This window comes from Neodiprion virginianus, chromosome 4, assembly GCF_021901495.1.
Source record: "Neodiprion virginianus isolate iyNeoVirg1 chromosome 4, iyNeoVirg1.1, whole genome shotgun sequence".
Taxonomy (NCBI): Eukaryota; Metazoa; Arthropoda; class Insecta; order Hymenoptera; family Diprionidae; genus Neodiprion; species Neodiprion virginianus.
Window position 1 is genome coordinate 14,836,605 of NC_060880.1, and position 16,675 is coordinate 14,853,279.

The 16,675-nt window shown below is 41.6% G+C and overlaps 1 protein-coding gene and 1 long non-coding RNA gene across 10 annotated transcripts; both read right to left on the reverse strand.

Moving 5' to 3' along the window:
* Positions 1-453: 453 nt before the first annotated feature.
* Positions 454-3,591, reverse strand: LOC124302388 (uncharacterized). Of its 9 annotated transcripts, none has more exons than XM_046758540.1 (3): positions 3,440-3,591; positions 2,593-2,683; positions 454-1,658 (listed from the first exon to the last, which is right to left on the reverse strand). In XM_046758540.1, exons 2-3 carry the CDS (start codon positions 2,661-2,663, stop codon positions 911-913), a joined length of 819 nt encoding a protein of 272 aa, XP_046614496.1. In that variant the 5' UTR covers positions 2,664-2,683; positions 3,440-3,591; the 3' UTR covers positions 454-910. The 9 variants fall into 9 exon arrangements, with proteins under 9 accessions (XP_046614496.1, XP_046614499.1, XP_046614498.1 ...); XM_046758543.1 differs by lacking the exon at positions 3,440-3,591 and adding an exon at positions 3,115-3,311 and having other exon boundaries at positions 2,593-2,680; XM_046758542.1 differs by lacking the exon at positions 3,440-3,591 and adding an exon at positions 3,110-3,311.
* Positions 3,592-5,653: 2,062 nt separating this feature from the next.
* Positions 5,654-14,997, reverse strand: LOC124302394 (uncharacterized). Its single transcript, XR_006907696.1, has 2 exons — positions 14,857-14,997; positions 5,654-12,390 (listed from the first exon to the last, which is right to left on the reverse strand). It is a non-coding gene; the product is annotated as an uncharacterized LOC124302394 (long non-coding RNA).
* Positions 14,998-16,675: the final 1,678 nt, after the last annotated feature.

Below are 16,675 nucleotides of genomic sequence, written 5' to 3' on the forward strand. Positions count from 1 at the left end.
ATTCTTCTTTAACGAACTCTACTTAATTAATAATGAAACGTGTTTAGAGAAGAAAAAGAAAATTGAATTATTTTTTTTTCGACTGAAGACAATGATCTCTGTGTTTATTCTAACTATTATGAATAATATAATATTAAAAGAACTAGTGTTATTACTATTATCATTATTATCACCAACTGATATGGAAATAAAATAATGAAATTATTTTCACATGGTGACGATGATGATAGTAATAATAATAATAATAACAACGGTAGTAGTCATAACGTCGTCATAGATAGCTTATGTACCAAAGCTTATTATCATTAATTATTTAAATTATTACTTTATACACTACTACTATTACTACTATTAGGTGAACATAATTATTGTAAAACTGCAGACAAAAAATATATATACATATATATATATATATTACGTATCATAAATAATGAAATGATCAAAAAGTTTTGCGAGTTTCGTATCATTTATTTATTCATTTTGTACCATAATTCTCGTTCAACCATTGGATCAATATATCATAAGAATGAATTCAATCAAACAAAAAAGAAGAAAAAGATATTATATGAACGTGTAAATTTTTTTTTAAATTTTTAACAATTTTTCTCTTCCAAATAATATTAGTAACATTATAACGTAATTTGAAAAATAATTTAAGGTGCACCAAAATCATGGTTATCATAATACAATAGTAAATACATAGTATTAAACAATAGTGATTGATTAAACAATTAATCGATATTACCAAGAAGAATTGACTGCCCGTTTGTCGCTGTTGTGAAAAAAATCAAATCAGAAACAGAGCCATTTAATTTTGAGTTCAAATTATACTCTATTATAAATCTCCCCCCCCCCCCCCTCATTCGATCGGCAATATAACTCTGAACAAAATCTTGCTGAATAAGATTTGTTAAATGTACATCATCTCGGCCATGTGTGACATCTTCTTTGGAATATGAACAAATTCGTCAAAGTAACTGGCTAACTCGTCAATTGTTACATCGCAAGGCGGTGGTGATATTCTGGCCTGTATTGAACAAGTGCTGGAACTCGAGTTCTGATTTGATCCTGGGGAATTTTGTGTGTCGTTCTGTCCAGCATGTAAAGCGCTGCCCCCACCAGGACCGGGTCCTTTCTTCAGGCTGGGCATGGTATTGCTTCTGGCACGTTGAAAGATGCTTGCGTGAAAGTTGTCGTCAATGCTGGCGTCGTCTTTAGCAAGTCTAAACTCTGTTGGGCTGATGTTTAGAGCCTTAAAGTCCTTGGTAACAGAGCCTCGACCGAAGGTTTTACAATTTATACTACTACAGATACTTCGTTTGCAGACCTCTTCCAGCAACGTGCTGGCCAAATTTTCGCTCAAGTAACTCGAACTCACGCTATTCGAACTTGTGTTATTTAATTTTAAGACTGCCTCCTTAATTATAGAATTTCTTTTTTTGTTAGGCTTGTCTAATACTTTCTCATGTTTACACGGTTTGAAATTTGTTGTACTTCTAACACCCCTTGGATTTATTGCAGACAATGATGACAACGATGTCGTTAGCCTGCTGTTAGGCATTGATCTTCGAGGGAATAAATGACTGGTATCAGACCTAATACCTCTACTTGTTATTCGAAATGGATTCGTTGGCTTCGTTTTATCCGTTGGTTTTACACTGCAACAAAAATTTATTTACTTGTCAGGATTAAAGCAGACTTTGATTTTCTTTTCAATCCGATCTACATGTCTTGTGATTTTAGGGTACTCCGTATTATTCAGTATTTCGTATCGTTTCATAAGCAACTGGCACTTGACCTGAATGTTAAATGTACTGTATTTATAGTTAGACCTAATTCGATCGTGCTGCAAAATTATTACCAATAGTATTGTTGGTATTAACAATATTACTACTTATATATTATAACCATCACGGAGTGTATTGTTACGTAAGTTCATCATTACGATTAAGCTTTTACACAAGAAAATGTCCCATGATAATAACAATTGGTTGTTTTCCAGAGTTTTTTGTTGCAATCTTTTATTAAAAGATTTTTAATATTGTCTGATGAAGTAATCTGATGCTAAATCAATTTTGACATTCAATCGTGCATCTTGATACACAAAAAAAAATCCTGGTAGTTGTCAGAAGTTGATGTAAAAATGAACGTGCTTGCAAAATCACGACAGACAAGTTTTTAAATAACTAACACCTCAGATTTCGACTAAATGAAATGAAAAGTAGAAAAATAAACAGAAACAAGGTAGACCAAACCAGTTACCAAATACAGATCAGTGACTCATAGCTCTTGGCAAAAAGCCTTGAAATGTAAAGGCGATGCTCAATAGTAACCATTATACCTGAATCAGATGCTTACACAAAATTGCTTTGCACTCATTTGCACTACAATCTACGGCTATCAAGAACTGGAAATATTCCAATGTTCAAGTCAAGCATTTCGATCAATGATAAAGAGGGGGCAGCTTCTGTCACAGAAGAGAGTGACAAGAGAAGGGAAGTGAAGAGGAAACATGGTGTATAAAAATAGGATCCAACGACGAATCAAACCTTAAGAAAGAGAGATAGGAAAAATATCTGATATACAACTCACCGAGCAGAATTGACGGAATCTCGATCAATTTCCAGCCTCTCCAAGCTAGCCGGCAACACTTCGTCAACCATCGTTTGAAGGGTTGTATCTGCTGAAACAATATAGTTGATGCATTCAAGACCGCGTTGTGTTTACTACGACTTTGAGAGTGAGATAGAGGGGAGGACATGCGCGTTTCTGGACTGGAGTTTCAACGCTTGTTTACATCGTGGGCATCCAGCGCGAACGAATTTGGCACCACGTTCTGGAAAATTCGAGCTCTAGTTTCGACGTCCAAGTTAAAATACACATATTTGACAATGGCGTAAGATTAAATAAGTAGAGTGTCTGAGCCTTACGATTTGAGAACGACGATGAAAATCAGCGGAGGGGAGAGAGATGAAGAGAAGCGAGAGAGAGCGGGAGCGTCAATAAACAAGCAGCGTAGCACCTACTCCGGGTTACGCTCTGACGCCGTGCCATGAACTGGCAGCAAGCGTAGGTTATAACACCGCGATTAAAAACAGGGCATTACTACCTAACCTCAGAGCATTCCTTGCCAATAATCCTCGATCCGATACGCAAACTTTTCTTGTAACTGCGTCAACTAGCGATGAGCCTCAACGACGTACGTCATAAATAAACACGCAACACAGCACTACGCACAACACTCAACCGCGTCCATCTTACTCTACCAACTGTGTGTGCCCAATACGATTGTACGATAACGGAAGTGACTATTTCCGATCGCGAGGTTCATGCGCGCGCATCGCGACACTTACGGTCAGCCATCTTGAAACACCGACACTCCACTTATCATCCTTACAGGTCTCCCTGCATCCTTACCACTCCACTTGCTACCACTTACCGACTGCGTTTCCCGCTCACTTCACATCGCTCGAACACGCTTATCGATCGAACTCTCATGGCCCTCTGTACTTGGACAACCGTCTCGCGGGTCGCTCAGTGCTCGACTGATGATGAACCTACCCCGCCCTCGCCATTTCTTTGGCATCGGTCCGTGGCGTCGCGACGCGGCACCAGTTTGCGCGACGCGTTTATGCGAGCGTTGAAACAGACATGACAAAACTGCAATTTCGAGAATAAATGCCGTTTAATGAACAATGATATCCGATTTCTTCCAGCTAAAGCTTGACGATTGATTGATGTTCACGGGTACGAAAGGCGGGGCGTCTGAATATTATACTTACTTTTGTCCCCTTCTAGTCCTTGCTTACCTTTTCTACGCTTTTCTAGAGATTTTGTAACTCGTCAACGATCCGCCGCCTGCAGCTATTCGCCCGATATAACGACTATCCTCGTTTGTTCGTGATTATTATCGGAACGTTTCACCGCTCGTGAATTCTCGTTATTTTAACAAGAACACGTTGTCTTCTGTTTCAAGTTTTTCGCTCTAAATCTAATTTGTGGGGAAATTTTCATGCGGGATTTGTCTAAATCTCGAATTTCCTAAATTATATGTACAGTACCGTGTCTAATATCGTTTAGTTTTTTTTTATCCAACACCGAATTACGATTGATGAAACACAGTTCTAAACTCTCGGATTCACAGTTATAATCGGTTCCTGACCAACGATCAAAATAACATCATTTGCTACAAAAATTCCGCAGGCGTCAGTCGTAAATTTCCATGTATAATATTCTGTATTTCCGGTCAACCATCGAGGACCGCGTTATAAATGTTACACATATGCATACATCGTGCGTCCCACTCGCGAGTAAAAGATTTCTGACATCTTTTCGGTTTATCAAGAAAAATTAAAATTACAAAGGAAACTGAAGATCCACATACATAATATATTATAAAAAAATATCAATCATCCGAAGGAGAGGAAAAAAAAAACCTTCAGAGACATCGTCGACAAATCGTCACGCCGAAAGCGCGACAAAGTCTCGGGGATTAGACTGCATCCCTAATCCCGCGTATAACCAGGAACTCATTCTCTTCGACGCCTGTGGTCCATGATACTCATAAGCTTCGGCATTTGTGAAGCACGTAAGAGTGCCGTGATCATCGTGACTACGTATCTCCCATATTTAACGCTGTCAAATTGTTCCAACCCTGTATCGCCATATCTCATTGCATGCTCGTGTGGTGCAAAAGCCCTTGAGACCGTGCAGAACGCAGTTCGAGTGAATAAGCGCTTATAGGAACGGAAACATTGAACGGTAGACGGGTTTTTTGATACGAGATAAAACTGTCGAAATTCGCAATAATTTCGCAATGTCGTTACTCGCATCCTGCACTCTTCGCGGTTTCGTCGGACTAAAAGCGAAACTTGATTACAACCGTGCCGCGTTTATTATGCCCGTATACATTGATGTATATCCTAGGCGAGCTAAAAAAGTGCCGGATGATTCAGCTATAAGCATATTACGAGAACGTTTTCAAATACGCGGCTGCGGTCGTCAGCTCTGACGCACTCACCGAGAGCTTATTTAAGCGGACTGCGAAATATGTACAATTTCCGTGAAAGCTCACCTCAAGCCTCGTTTTCCGTTTTTATATGATCTTCCACCGAGACTGCAGGCCGAATAAGAACGCCAACGCGCGATTCTCTTGAATGTATAAGATATAATTGTTGTTAGACGACGTAAAAAAAATAAAATCGAAGCCGACGTACAATATCGTTCTATCATTTCCAAAGACTCTTTGATATAATCCGATTATTTACAGAACTACACCTGTTTCCAGAAAATTCTGCTTCGGGTTAGATTTACGCTTGTGCATTATATATATAAATATATGTATACATATATATATACATATATATACATATATATGCCTGTACATACGTGCATAAAGCAGAATTCGTGGTATCGGATAGCCGCCCCTTTGGTATGTAGGTACATAAAGTAAACGTACGTGCGCGATTCTAAAATTCCGATTGAATAAATTAACTGCCTTTCAAATAGAACCCTGCTTGCTGATCGTGTAAGTGTTATGCCACACATGCTGGCTAATGTAAGAAACGATGAAAAATGCCTCGGACATTCCTTGCAAATTCCTTGAAATAAATCGTCATGTCGGTAAGAGGTAAAAAAGAGAAAGGAAAATTAATATCTGTCAACACTTTATTTAATATCTCCGTTGGCCCGAAAAATTCACAATGTTGCACACTTGAAGCTCGAGTTGTAAAGCAATGCTCTTCAGTTATGCACCTCACAGGCTTATACATTATTATATCTATATATAGACCAGTGCGCAGTCGTGGATCAAAAGCCAGCCGCTCTTATTATTCGTCACATGACCTCTGATCATTTTATCCGCAATTATCCACGGCAATCAGTACGATTATCTTTCAGCCCCTTTAATTCTTACAGTACTTAATTGTTTTCCTCTGCTTTATCAGTTATATCTTGCTTTCTACAATTGTATTTTTCTGTGCTTTCTTTTTCGGGCCAATTTACGTGACATCACGAGGAGAAAAAAGGAAGAATATGAGAAAAGAATCCGCCCGAGTTTCAGTCTAAACCAAAAAGAACAGCGGTTTGGAGTGATCGTGTTTACACAGACCAAAAAATAGCTGCCTATACGCGGTTCATCCATCTTTTTCTCATTCCTAGGTATACCGATAATACCAACAATTTTTCTCGCTGTGATCAGCTAATTTAAGTATCGGTGGCCAGATGCTATCGAACACGTGTTAAAATCATGCTGCGGAAGTTTTGCGCTGGTTTATGCATGTAATAGATTCATCGGAATAAATTTTTGCGTGTTTGGCGGGATTTTCTGTAACACAATGTGTCCAATAATTTTTCACTTCTGGTTTTCATCTTTCAATTCCATCTTAGTTGGCACGATTGAAGGGGTCAAAAGGTGTCCACTTTGACAAATTGAAATAAAGCTTAGACACACGAAAGTCGAATATTCGTGTTAAAAAATCCCATTTAAATTCGAGCGCTCTGCCAAAATCTTTGGCATTTGATATATGTTGCGATATATGAAAGTTCAAGTGAAGATTTCTGTGCCAATATAATATCCAAGTCGGCTTTACTAAATTGATCGTATGAGCATACAGCACATTTCGGAAATAATAAGAATAAAAAAAATAATGCAACCATCGAGTTGTATTTTTTTACAAGCCTTGTCTATCCCCAGGCTTGCAAACTCCGCAGAAATTCACGATGAGTGCATATTACAGTTTTGCAAAGCATGGTCCGATAACAATGAAACTGAACAACACCAGTTGGAGAAGCTCTCGTTAATTTTCCGAAAGACGCCAGACACCGGTGTATGAATGACGTGAAAAATTGCACGGCAAACCGAGGCGGGCCAACTTCAATGATGTAATAATTTTAGCACTCGTAAATTAGACTTTTGATTTCGATTTAACGATCGTCGTCCAAAGACGCGGACTAGTTACGTCAACGCATTCCCCTCCCAATTCCCCCACCAGCGTTGCGTCTACATAATTTTATTTAAATTTGTGGCCAGAAGAAGTTTCATCGTCGTTACATGCACGCATACATTTGGGCAAAGATCATCTACGCACGCAAAACGCGTATAACAGTGTACACGATGCATAAATGTTCGTAGTAGGTACATCGATGTGTTAAGCGATTGGACTGTAAATCATATCACAAGCCTCGGCGCCAAACTCTCCACTCATCTCAACAACCAGAACCAGCTGTACGAGTTTCGATCAACGGATTCCACTCCATCATTGTACATGCACGTTCTCGACGGCTGATGAGAGTGATCGTTTAGCACATCCATAAATCCGACAAATTGTAAGCAGAGATCCGAAAATTCGTTCGTCGTCGAAGCCGTGTTGTCCTGCAGTCCTCTTCTTGGCATGAATCATGATTCAACTATGGTCTTCCAAGCTTTCAGAAGACCTGCGTAATGCACTGCTCATCACAAATGGAACAGCCTATGCTGCCAAGAATAAGACCTGAGCGGGCAGGGCGGGGGGAGAGGGAAGATACGGCTGATTTCATTTCTCGACACTAAATTATCGCGAACTTTGTTGCAGACTGTGAGGTTGCAGCATGCCGCTGATGCGTACCGTCGGTTATTCCAATTCGGTATTCTACGAGAACAAGTTATAGATAAACCGCAGTGCCAAATTTTCGAAGCAAGTTATTGTCCTTCATAATTTCGGCAAATTAACGGACTGCAGACGTTGCACATTTCCGGAGCTTGACATTATAATTGAACGACATCCAGATATTTGGGATACACGTACTCGGCGATGATGCAACGATATATTCATCTTTCACCTCAAAAGGAGAAGATGAAGAAGAAGAAGAAGAAGGAGAGGAATGGTTGGTGCACTTTTACATTGGTGGGTAAAAATTTGGTACCACGGTCATTATTGTATCGCTCCCCAAGTGCCAGTCCTCGCTCCACAACAAGAAACAGAGATATTTAGAGAACTGCTACGCTACATCTCATAGATCTTGGACTTTGGCTGTCACCGTGATTCTACGAAATGGTTTTTTTCCCCTTGGACTCTACTTCATCTTCTTCTTTTCAATTTTTCCTCTTTTTCCTTTCCTTCTCTGCGGTTAGCTATGAAAGGGGTCTTTCAGCCGGAGATGAAACATATAACCGTGTGATTTGATCAACAAACGCTACGTCAATTTTTACACGAATATTTACACGATATCCGATTCGTGTATATTGTATACGAGGTTTGTGATGTAAGCTCGAGCCTGTGGGTAAAAACAATTCCCTCGTATGTTATAATGGGCAATTACCTCTGATAAAATCAGGAACGTCAAATAAGAAAACGGTCATTAGAATTTTATTACCTTTCGCTCCCGTTACCTCGGTGCCTGCGTTTTGGCGTTTTACACGCTTGCGGTTTCGCTCGGATCTTTCATCTCAACCCTTCAAAGTTCCCGAAGCACACAACCGCGGTTACCTTGGAGAACTGGATCACCCAATCCACACTCAAGGTCCAGCTGTTTTCCGATCCTTCAGGCACGGTTATTTATACATCGGTGTCGGATAAACTACTTCCACGTTTCCGTTCGCCGTTTCCCCCCAGACGATCATATAACAATACGTATTTATCATTCGCAATGGCGAGAGCCAGCTGCATCGTTCGGTATTTCAGCTCAGGGATGTAAAAAGCCTGCAGCATGAAAGGATCACGAAGAGTTACGCACAGCGGTAGCACATCCTTCGGGACGATCCTGCAGCATCGTCATACTCGTGGTAATCGTACAAGAGACTAGAAGTCTAACGTGTTCTTTTCTATTCTTGGTTCCGCGCTGTAGAAACCTACTGCCAACAGAAATATTACCTCTCCTGATCCAAAAATAGGACCCACACGAACGAACGAACCAACATCGCGGTCGTTCCGTTCCGTTCGCTTCCGTTCGCGGTCTTCGAGTTCTTTGGTGCGAGGGAGTCCTTGCGGCATATGCGTCGCGGCGCCGGGAAGCCGTGGCGTCGAAAGACCTCTACCAGCCAGTTAACACCAAACAGATTGCGCCCGGTGAAATATATCCCTGCAGCCGTGCCTCACGGTCTGGAAGTTAAGAAGCTGATGAAAAAATATAATCTAACGTCTTCGGGAGAAAAGAAGAAAACGAGACATGAGATTCATGGTAGCACATGCCTGCGTGCGAGTTGACTATGACGAAGCTTCGTTCTTTCCATCCTAGGCGAAACAATTAACATCGTATCATATATTACAGGTGCATTCATACACGGTAATACTGGTAAATAAGATACTTGCACTGGTGAACTGTTCGGCTATCATCCAACAGAGGGTGCAAAAGACCGGAACGGCTGGGTGTCACGTACTGCACACGTTCAATTCGTATGGTGAAGGTGCACAGAAAGTAAGGAGCGGAGGCGTAAGCGTCTCGTTGCCATACAGGAAAGTTTACGATCTGGTTTACGGACTGGCGAGCAAAGTGCAGACTGACTAAACTCGAAATAGCCCGAACAAGGATGGAGAGAAATAGAAAGACACAAACGTCGCAACGTGGGATTTGGTAACTAAACACGAAACTAAACGGAACGTTGCGGACAATATGTAACGTTGCATATAGTGCTAATTTCGACCTGATACATCGGCTGACAAAAGAGGCACGTACCCCTCGTCACGTACTAGGCGGTGGAAAACACAAGCTGACTGGCTAACGATTAGTCATAAATCGCTGAGAGCGACACGAGTCTTGAGACTACGGTTGCGGCATGTTATATGCATAGGTATAACTGCAGCAGCCGGTCGGCGGTCTGAACCATCAAAGGCTGTAGCACTTGCAGTTGCAAAGAAGAAGACCGACGAACGAAGAGCGAAGAACGAACAAGAAGTTTCTGTGAAAAAAAAACATGAAAAAGAAAAACGAAAGCAGCAGGGAATTCTAATTTTTCAAACATTTCTCATCGTTGATGGTGTAATTGCGTGAAAATTTTTCTATCGACTCGAGAATCGAGTCAAACCGAAAACTTTTCATCGTCATGATCGTGTAACGCGTGCGCGGGGATACAGAAGAACGATATAACGTTGTTTAATTTAAGAGGTCGATTAATTTATCCAGACACCTAGAACCGCGTGTTGTTTCTGGTGTAGGTATATGAAACGTGAGGGTGAAAATTTATTACCGTGAATAAGAAATATTTAAAACTCCGCGGTTATGAAAGATTTATAATCAATCTGCTATACAGCGAAGAAATCGCGTCTGTTTGTACAAGCCCGCGGTGTAAAGATTGTTCCACGTATCCGACAAGGTGGTTTGGTTTGTCTATTTTTCTTGAGAAGAACTGAAGGAAAATCTAATTGTAAGAAAATCGTATTTTGCAGAGAACATAGGGTCACAATTGCACGTTCTGCAGCCAATAACTAAAACGGATGCCACATGATACAGGTACAATAATTCGTCAGGAATTTTCAACGACGATGAAACGATTTTAATAGCCGACAACTCCTAACTCTGCTCGGCAATCTGTAGACACACAGACGCACAAACACACACGTACAACACCATGAGGTACGGCGAGCCCGTGCAGAGTTTCGGTAATAAAGTTAAAGTTAAATATAAATGGGCCGCGAGGTATACGGTCGGCGTTAGTTAGCGGGTTGTTAAACAGTTTTGGATATACGTCATGGTGTGTGTAACACGCCTGTATAACTCAGACGTGTGAATGCCGTCTCCATGCAGTCGAATGACACAGAAGCCGGGGGCCATCGCAGCCATCTTTATTGCCCCGAAAAAGGAGACGAGACTTCGCACTCATCATGCGGCTACTGATCAACCGAAGCATGCCGATTTCATATACCGCTCGAAATCTTGAACGTCGGGGGTAAATTTTAGGAACATGTGAAATCCTTCCTGGGATAAAGAAGACTATGTTTTGTCACGAGACAATTGAAGCCGGTAACGTTAACGTATGAACGACACGCGATGAAAGAAGCAGAATCACTATTTTCCAACTTGAGGATATCTTCGAAGGAGTTGACCTTGCAAAATGTAGCGGGTTATTTGTACGATGTGCGCCTGATTGTTGGCAAACCCGGGTACAAGTCCACCCTGAGCAGCTCCGATGCTCTTTTGTTATCACGCGGCTGATGTCGCCTCGGTGAAACTCGGAGCTGCTCAGAGTTGATGTGTGTCCTGATTTGCCTATAATTAGGAGTCCCTATGCCGCGCATCTCAGGTCTGTATAACTATGCGATATTTGTTGTTGCTCGATTACGATTTATTGAATCTTGGACAATCCTGATGTTGTGAAATAAGGAGTCGTTCCAAAAAGGATATTGTAATGTTAACGCTACGAACTTGAATTCCGTTTATCCTCATCTTCGACTGTACGGTTCGCCGTGCAGAACTTTGGTTCCTTAATCAAAGGTTTAGAAGCGTACACTCTTCGAGTGCGGGAAATCGATTTAAGCCGAATCGCTGAGATACACTTGAGGCGTTTATGAATCACCGAAATTGAGCGGGTGATTGTTTACGGAGTGAGCGATCAAGCCCCGGAACCACTTCGAATATCAGCTGACACGGAACGCGTTTTAAACTTTCAACTGCAGAAGGGATCAAGCCCACTTACTGCACCAGTATGCACGATGGGAGGATGTAGTCAGTTAAAGTGGCGGGTGTAAATGAGAGAGGCACAAACGACCGAAATACTTTCGGGTTAATAATAGGCCGCGGGAATTATCGGTCGACTGTATCCTGAAGAAGGTTCGACCAGAGCGAGGTAAGAGGGAAATAGTGGGGAAATCGGAATTCACGCATCACGCCTGTTGCACGGTTTAAATGAACGATACATCACGGGAATAACCCGGTATATTCTGCAAAGTCAACTCCTTCAAAGATGTCCTCAAGTTGGAAAATACTGATTATGCTCCCTTCACCACGTTTAATTTATACGTTGACGTTACTGTCTTCGATTATCTCGTGACGAAATGGAGCCGCCTCATTTCCTCTTTGTCTCAAAAGGATTGCACGCGTTCGTAAAATTTAGCCCCGACGTTGAAAATTTCGGGCGGTACATCAATTCGGCATGCTTTGACAGTACACAAATCGTTGTTAAAGTCCAGTCGGCCGGTTGTGAACGATGGATTGACAGTGGGATCTTGACTAGATGTCCAGTCGACGGTGTTCTTGGTCGTTTCAGCTTCCGCATGAGGCGGATGGTCAATCGAACAATTAGTTTGGCAATATCGTGCGGGAGAGTCGGCCTGTTCCCCTTTGCTGGCGGTCTCCAACTCAGCGGCAGCAAAGCGGAAAAAGACACACCCTCGGCCAACACTCCACCACCATATCATTCGGCGTCCTTTTCAGGTTTCAGCCCCGCTGCATCGACGACGGTACGTTTCGTTGCCTCGCCTGAAAGGTGGGAAATCCGTTAGAAATGAATCGGGAAAAAATGGGGACCAGAGTCAACAAGTAATTGATCTTGACTATCGGACAGCGTGAACCGATCTTGTGATTCGAATTTTACGAAGCTTTCTTCGACCACATCGAATGCTAAGTGGAAGCTTTCGGCGAGGTTCAATCCGCCTAAAACCGAGTGTCAGCTATAGGTGCGTGGCCGTTTAATTCGGTCGTTACCGCAGTGCGAGAGAGCAGGTGGACGGATGTGCTGATTCTAATAATAAAGGTATACGGAATTATTAATATTGGATAGAATCAGTCTAAACCTTTGCACGTAGAGTCCGGGCCAGGAAATCGTCGCCTGATTTTATGCACGGCATGTCACGAGATAAAAGATGCAACCATACATGAACTTCGGCTATTAACGCATGAGATGATTTTCGAAAGGACGTATTTCCGCAAGGCAATCGAACATATAGATAAACCCTACAGCTGATAAATAGTCGAAGAGTATAATATTCAGTGATGATTCTGAGAAAATTTAAGTTTCTTTAGTCACGGAGCTTTCCTCGACTTACCGTTGCTTCGATTTTCCACCCAATCTTTGAATTTTAACTCCGGCTTTCTGAATCATGGTGCAATTCTCCTGCGCCGAGCGCATCTGTTTGGTGGCTGGCGAAGCGCGGGCGGTTGTACATGAAATGTATACGAATATCGTGGCTTAGGTCCAGCAAGTGTTGGCTATATTAAGCCTGCCGCTTATGTAAGACTAACTCATATTTTATACCCGTCGCGGTCGTACGTATGACTCCATGGCGTATATATGCTTACGGCGCAAGTATAACGCAGGTATCTGCAACCATGCGAAACGAAGGTTTCGTTTTCGCGATTCAGATCTGATGGTAACGAATGTCATGAATTTCTTTTGTGGTATATTACGGATCCAAGATCGCGTCTTGTAGGTCAAATTTTGCACATCGGTATCGTCAATTGTTTCGTTATCTTTCATTTCGCAGGTTGCAAATTTCCTCTACACAGAGCGAGAGACAGATTTTTAAGATTTTTGAAATTCCGCGTCGTGCAGCCGCGTGAAAGTGTGAATGTACTACAAATGATCGTCGAGCTATGCGGCAAGAGGATTTTAAAGGTACGATGCATTGTTTGTAAATCTTGTATTTTCGTTTTCCGCTGCACGTACGCGGCTGCCGCGAATATCTATATATCCCTAAGCAAACAAGCGGGTTGAGGCGATGAGTGACGATCAGTACGGTATGTTCCAAGGCAAACAAACCGCGAGATACGGATGCTGCAGAGAAAACTAGTCCGACTTGCGAAACGAATAAACAACGGCAAGAACACATTGCGAGTAACCGGCAATTCGAGGCGCGGATTTATCTTGAATCACACGCGTTATTATAGCCGGCAGGCCTGTCATAATGTAAAACTATAATCGTTCTGTTTTTGGCGCAAAGATTCTACATCATATCTTGAGAAAATTTCCCTCTCCGAACTACAATTTAATAGACGCTCCACTCCACGTGTTGTTCCACAACTTGTTTGCCAGATTTTTCCAACGAGTTGCTGCATTGATAATAACAACTGTAAGAATTAACTTGAAAATTTTTCTATTCATATCATGTATAAATTACGTAATTAAATCTATATTACTGAACAAAAAATCGTCACGGGAATATAGATGTGCAAATAGCACACGATAATTGCGTGGTAATTGTTATTGTTATTATTTTTATTTTTTTCTCAAGTTATACAAAAAAGACCAATGTTAATTATTACATATTATATACCTGTACCCAAGGTTAGAAGATAAGAAAAATTTAATCATGCAAATTTCAAAGTATGAAGGCACACACATTCATTGGGATCGGAATAATTTTATGTGTCGTTGTTAATGGTGTTATTTCGTTTGTTTTTATCATCGTACATAATAGTTTCCTATACCATGTATATGACATTCGAAACATGTAGTTGGATGAAAGCCTCGATTTTCTCTTCTTCCTTTATATTAAACATCTGTTACAATTATGTTATGTTGTTAACCACATCTATACGAGTGAATTGCTTAGATCACTGTTCCATATTGTTTTTGCAAATCGTGCGTTCGCAAACCGCGGTTATAAAAACAAAAATCGGTTAAAAATCGGTCGGCGTTTTTCAATCGCGATTAAAAAATTTTTCCCGCCTCGCATCCGATAAAAGCATAAAATACATGAAAAAGAGAGGCTTGTAAGAACATTTAAAAAAACGAACACGGACACGCACAAACACGAATTGAGAAACAAAAATCAGGAGCAAACAATGAACAGAAAGAAGAAACTCGTCGAGGCACAAGAACGAGTGAATAAAAATCACGCGTTCATCGATATAATCATGATCGTAACGAAGGGTATAGGTATAATGACAATAGCGAACCGCCTACCGTGTGTTTTGTAAAAAAAAAAATGATGGTAGTTATAATACTTCGTAAATCAATCGCGGCGAATATCCTGACGGCGATCGTTTCGTCTTTTCCGATTTTCGGCCGGAGACCACGTGGACGTGATCCTTCCGGCGATGCCGTAGGACTATCGGATGATCGGTAGGTCGCTTGAGGATCGCAAGAGCCAGATGGCCGGAGGTGAAAGATCGGCGAACGACGGCTGATAACCTCTCCCTCGGGAAGTGTTCACCGGGACGCACCGCCGTCGATAGTTAACGCCTGGATGCGAACTGACTCCGTTTCGTCCATTCACGATCAGAATCGTGGGCGTCGACGAGGGGCTACGTCAACGTCGACATCGCGGCGCAAGCGCCGAGCGCTCCTTCTTTCCTTATTTCTTCCTTCTGTTCGCCGTTGCGGCCGTCCTCCCGTTTCCTTTTCCTCCTGCGCTGTGCGGATCTATTTCGATTAATTTATAAAACACAATAACCCGCGAAAAAGCCTTCACCCCCACTCCCCTAATTCCGGAAGCCCCGTCGCTCGCTTCCGGTTCGAAATCGCGTCGATGTGCGTAACGCCTCGATTTGCGGAAAAGATTATGGTCAGCGTCATTTTTTGACGCGATGCAATTCGCTGTTTCTATTTTTCTCTCATGCTATTGCACAGAGGCTATTTTCAGTCACGGATTATACTGATGTTTATTTGAAACGTTGAAACATTATCTCCTGCATTGCTGTGTAATAATCTAACGGTTAGATAAACCATCTGGAATAGTTTCAAAAGTATTTTTCCTTCTCTTCGACTACCGTGGTACATTATTTGCCTCATATTTGTGAGTTTCAAATTTTTCAAACTTGACATAAAAACAGCAGCGAAATTATTCTAAATCGGTATAAAATTTGGCACGGAGTTAGCTGTTCAAAGTCGAATTAAAAATCGAACCCAATAATCTAAAAACGTTTTACAAAAATAAAAAGTACTTAACTTATGACTATCGCTAAAAACCGGTATATGCAACGAAGAAAGATAAGTTATGATGATATGAGGTATAGCGGATGGTGGAAATACGGTTTTAGACACGGCTGACATAATTCAGCAAACGGAAACGCCCTCCGATTCAGGGATAATATTTATTCCGGGTAAAAACAAGCGGGCCTGGAGAAAAGCCAAGGCGAATAGCTCTCCAGCATCGCGGATCGGATACTGCGTAGGCCAAAATCAAAACCAAAGCCGGAAGTTCGTACCTCGTTAATATAATTTCGGTGAAACTCACAGGTACATACACTAAATATAATCTGGTAGCATTGAATTTTGCCAAGAAATTCGGATTCCCAACGTGATAAAAATTCGAGAAAATTGAGTGCAGGCTGCAGTGGAGGCTTGGCTCATACCACAAAGGCGAAAACCGTCAAATTCAATCGTCGAAAACTATATATCAAGATATTATAATCTAAACCAGACCCGCCGTCGGTTCCGTTCCCCTTCCGTGGTCTCAAATAATCGAGAAGCGAGAGAGACAGAGAAGCGAGATCAAAGTAGGCTAAACTTCCTTCGCGATAAAAATAGTTCAGGGAGAGAAAATCGCGTTAAATAGGTGTGAGATGCGTACGAAATAAGCTGCGCGTACATTACGTACACATGAAACGCATTTTGACTCGATATTTTAGAGGCAGTTGTGCGAAATCACCGTCATCGTCGCCTTTGGTGTGCAATGGCGTGAGATTGCGAAACTGCAACATCTGGCCAATTACCCGAAATGCATCAACAAACGTTTTCGCCGCAATAACAAACAGAGATCGCGTCACGTTTTGCCGATAGAATAATATAATAATCACCGACTCCTCTAAATCTCTAGAGGTT

Excerpts from the sequence above, each read along its gene's own strand:
- LOC124302388 (XM_046758536.1), bottom strand. The coding sequence starts at position 3,054 with ATGGCACGGCGTCAGAGCGTAACCCGGA. Across the intron at positions 2,684-3,026 it reads GCGTCAGAGCGTAACCCGGA|CAGATACAACCCTTCAAACG; the intron begins GTAGGTGCTACG and ends ATATTGTTTCAG. Across the intron at positions 1,659-2,592 it reads GATTCCGTCAATTCTGCTCG|TGTAAAACCAACGGATAAAA; the intron begins GTGAGTTGTATA and ends TTTTTGTTGCAG.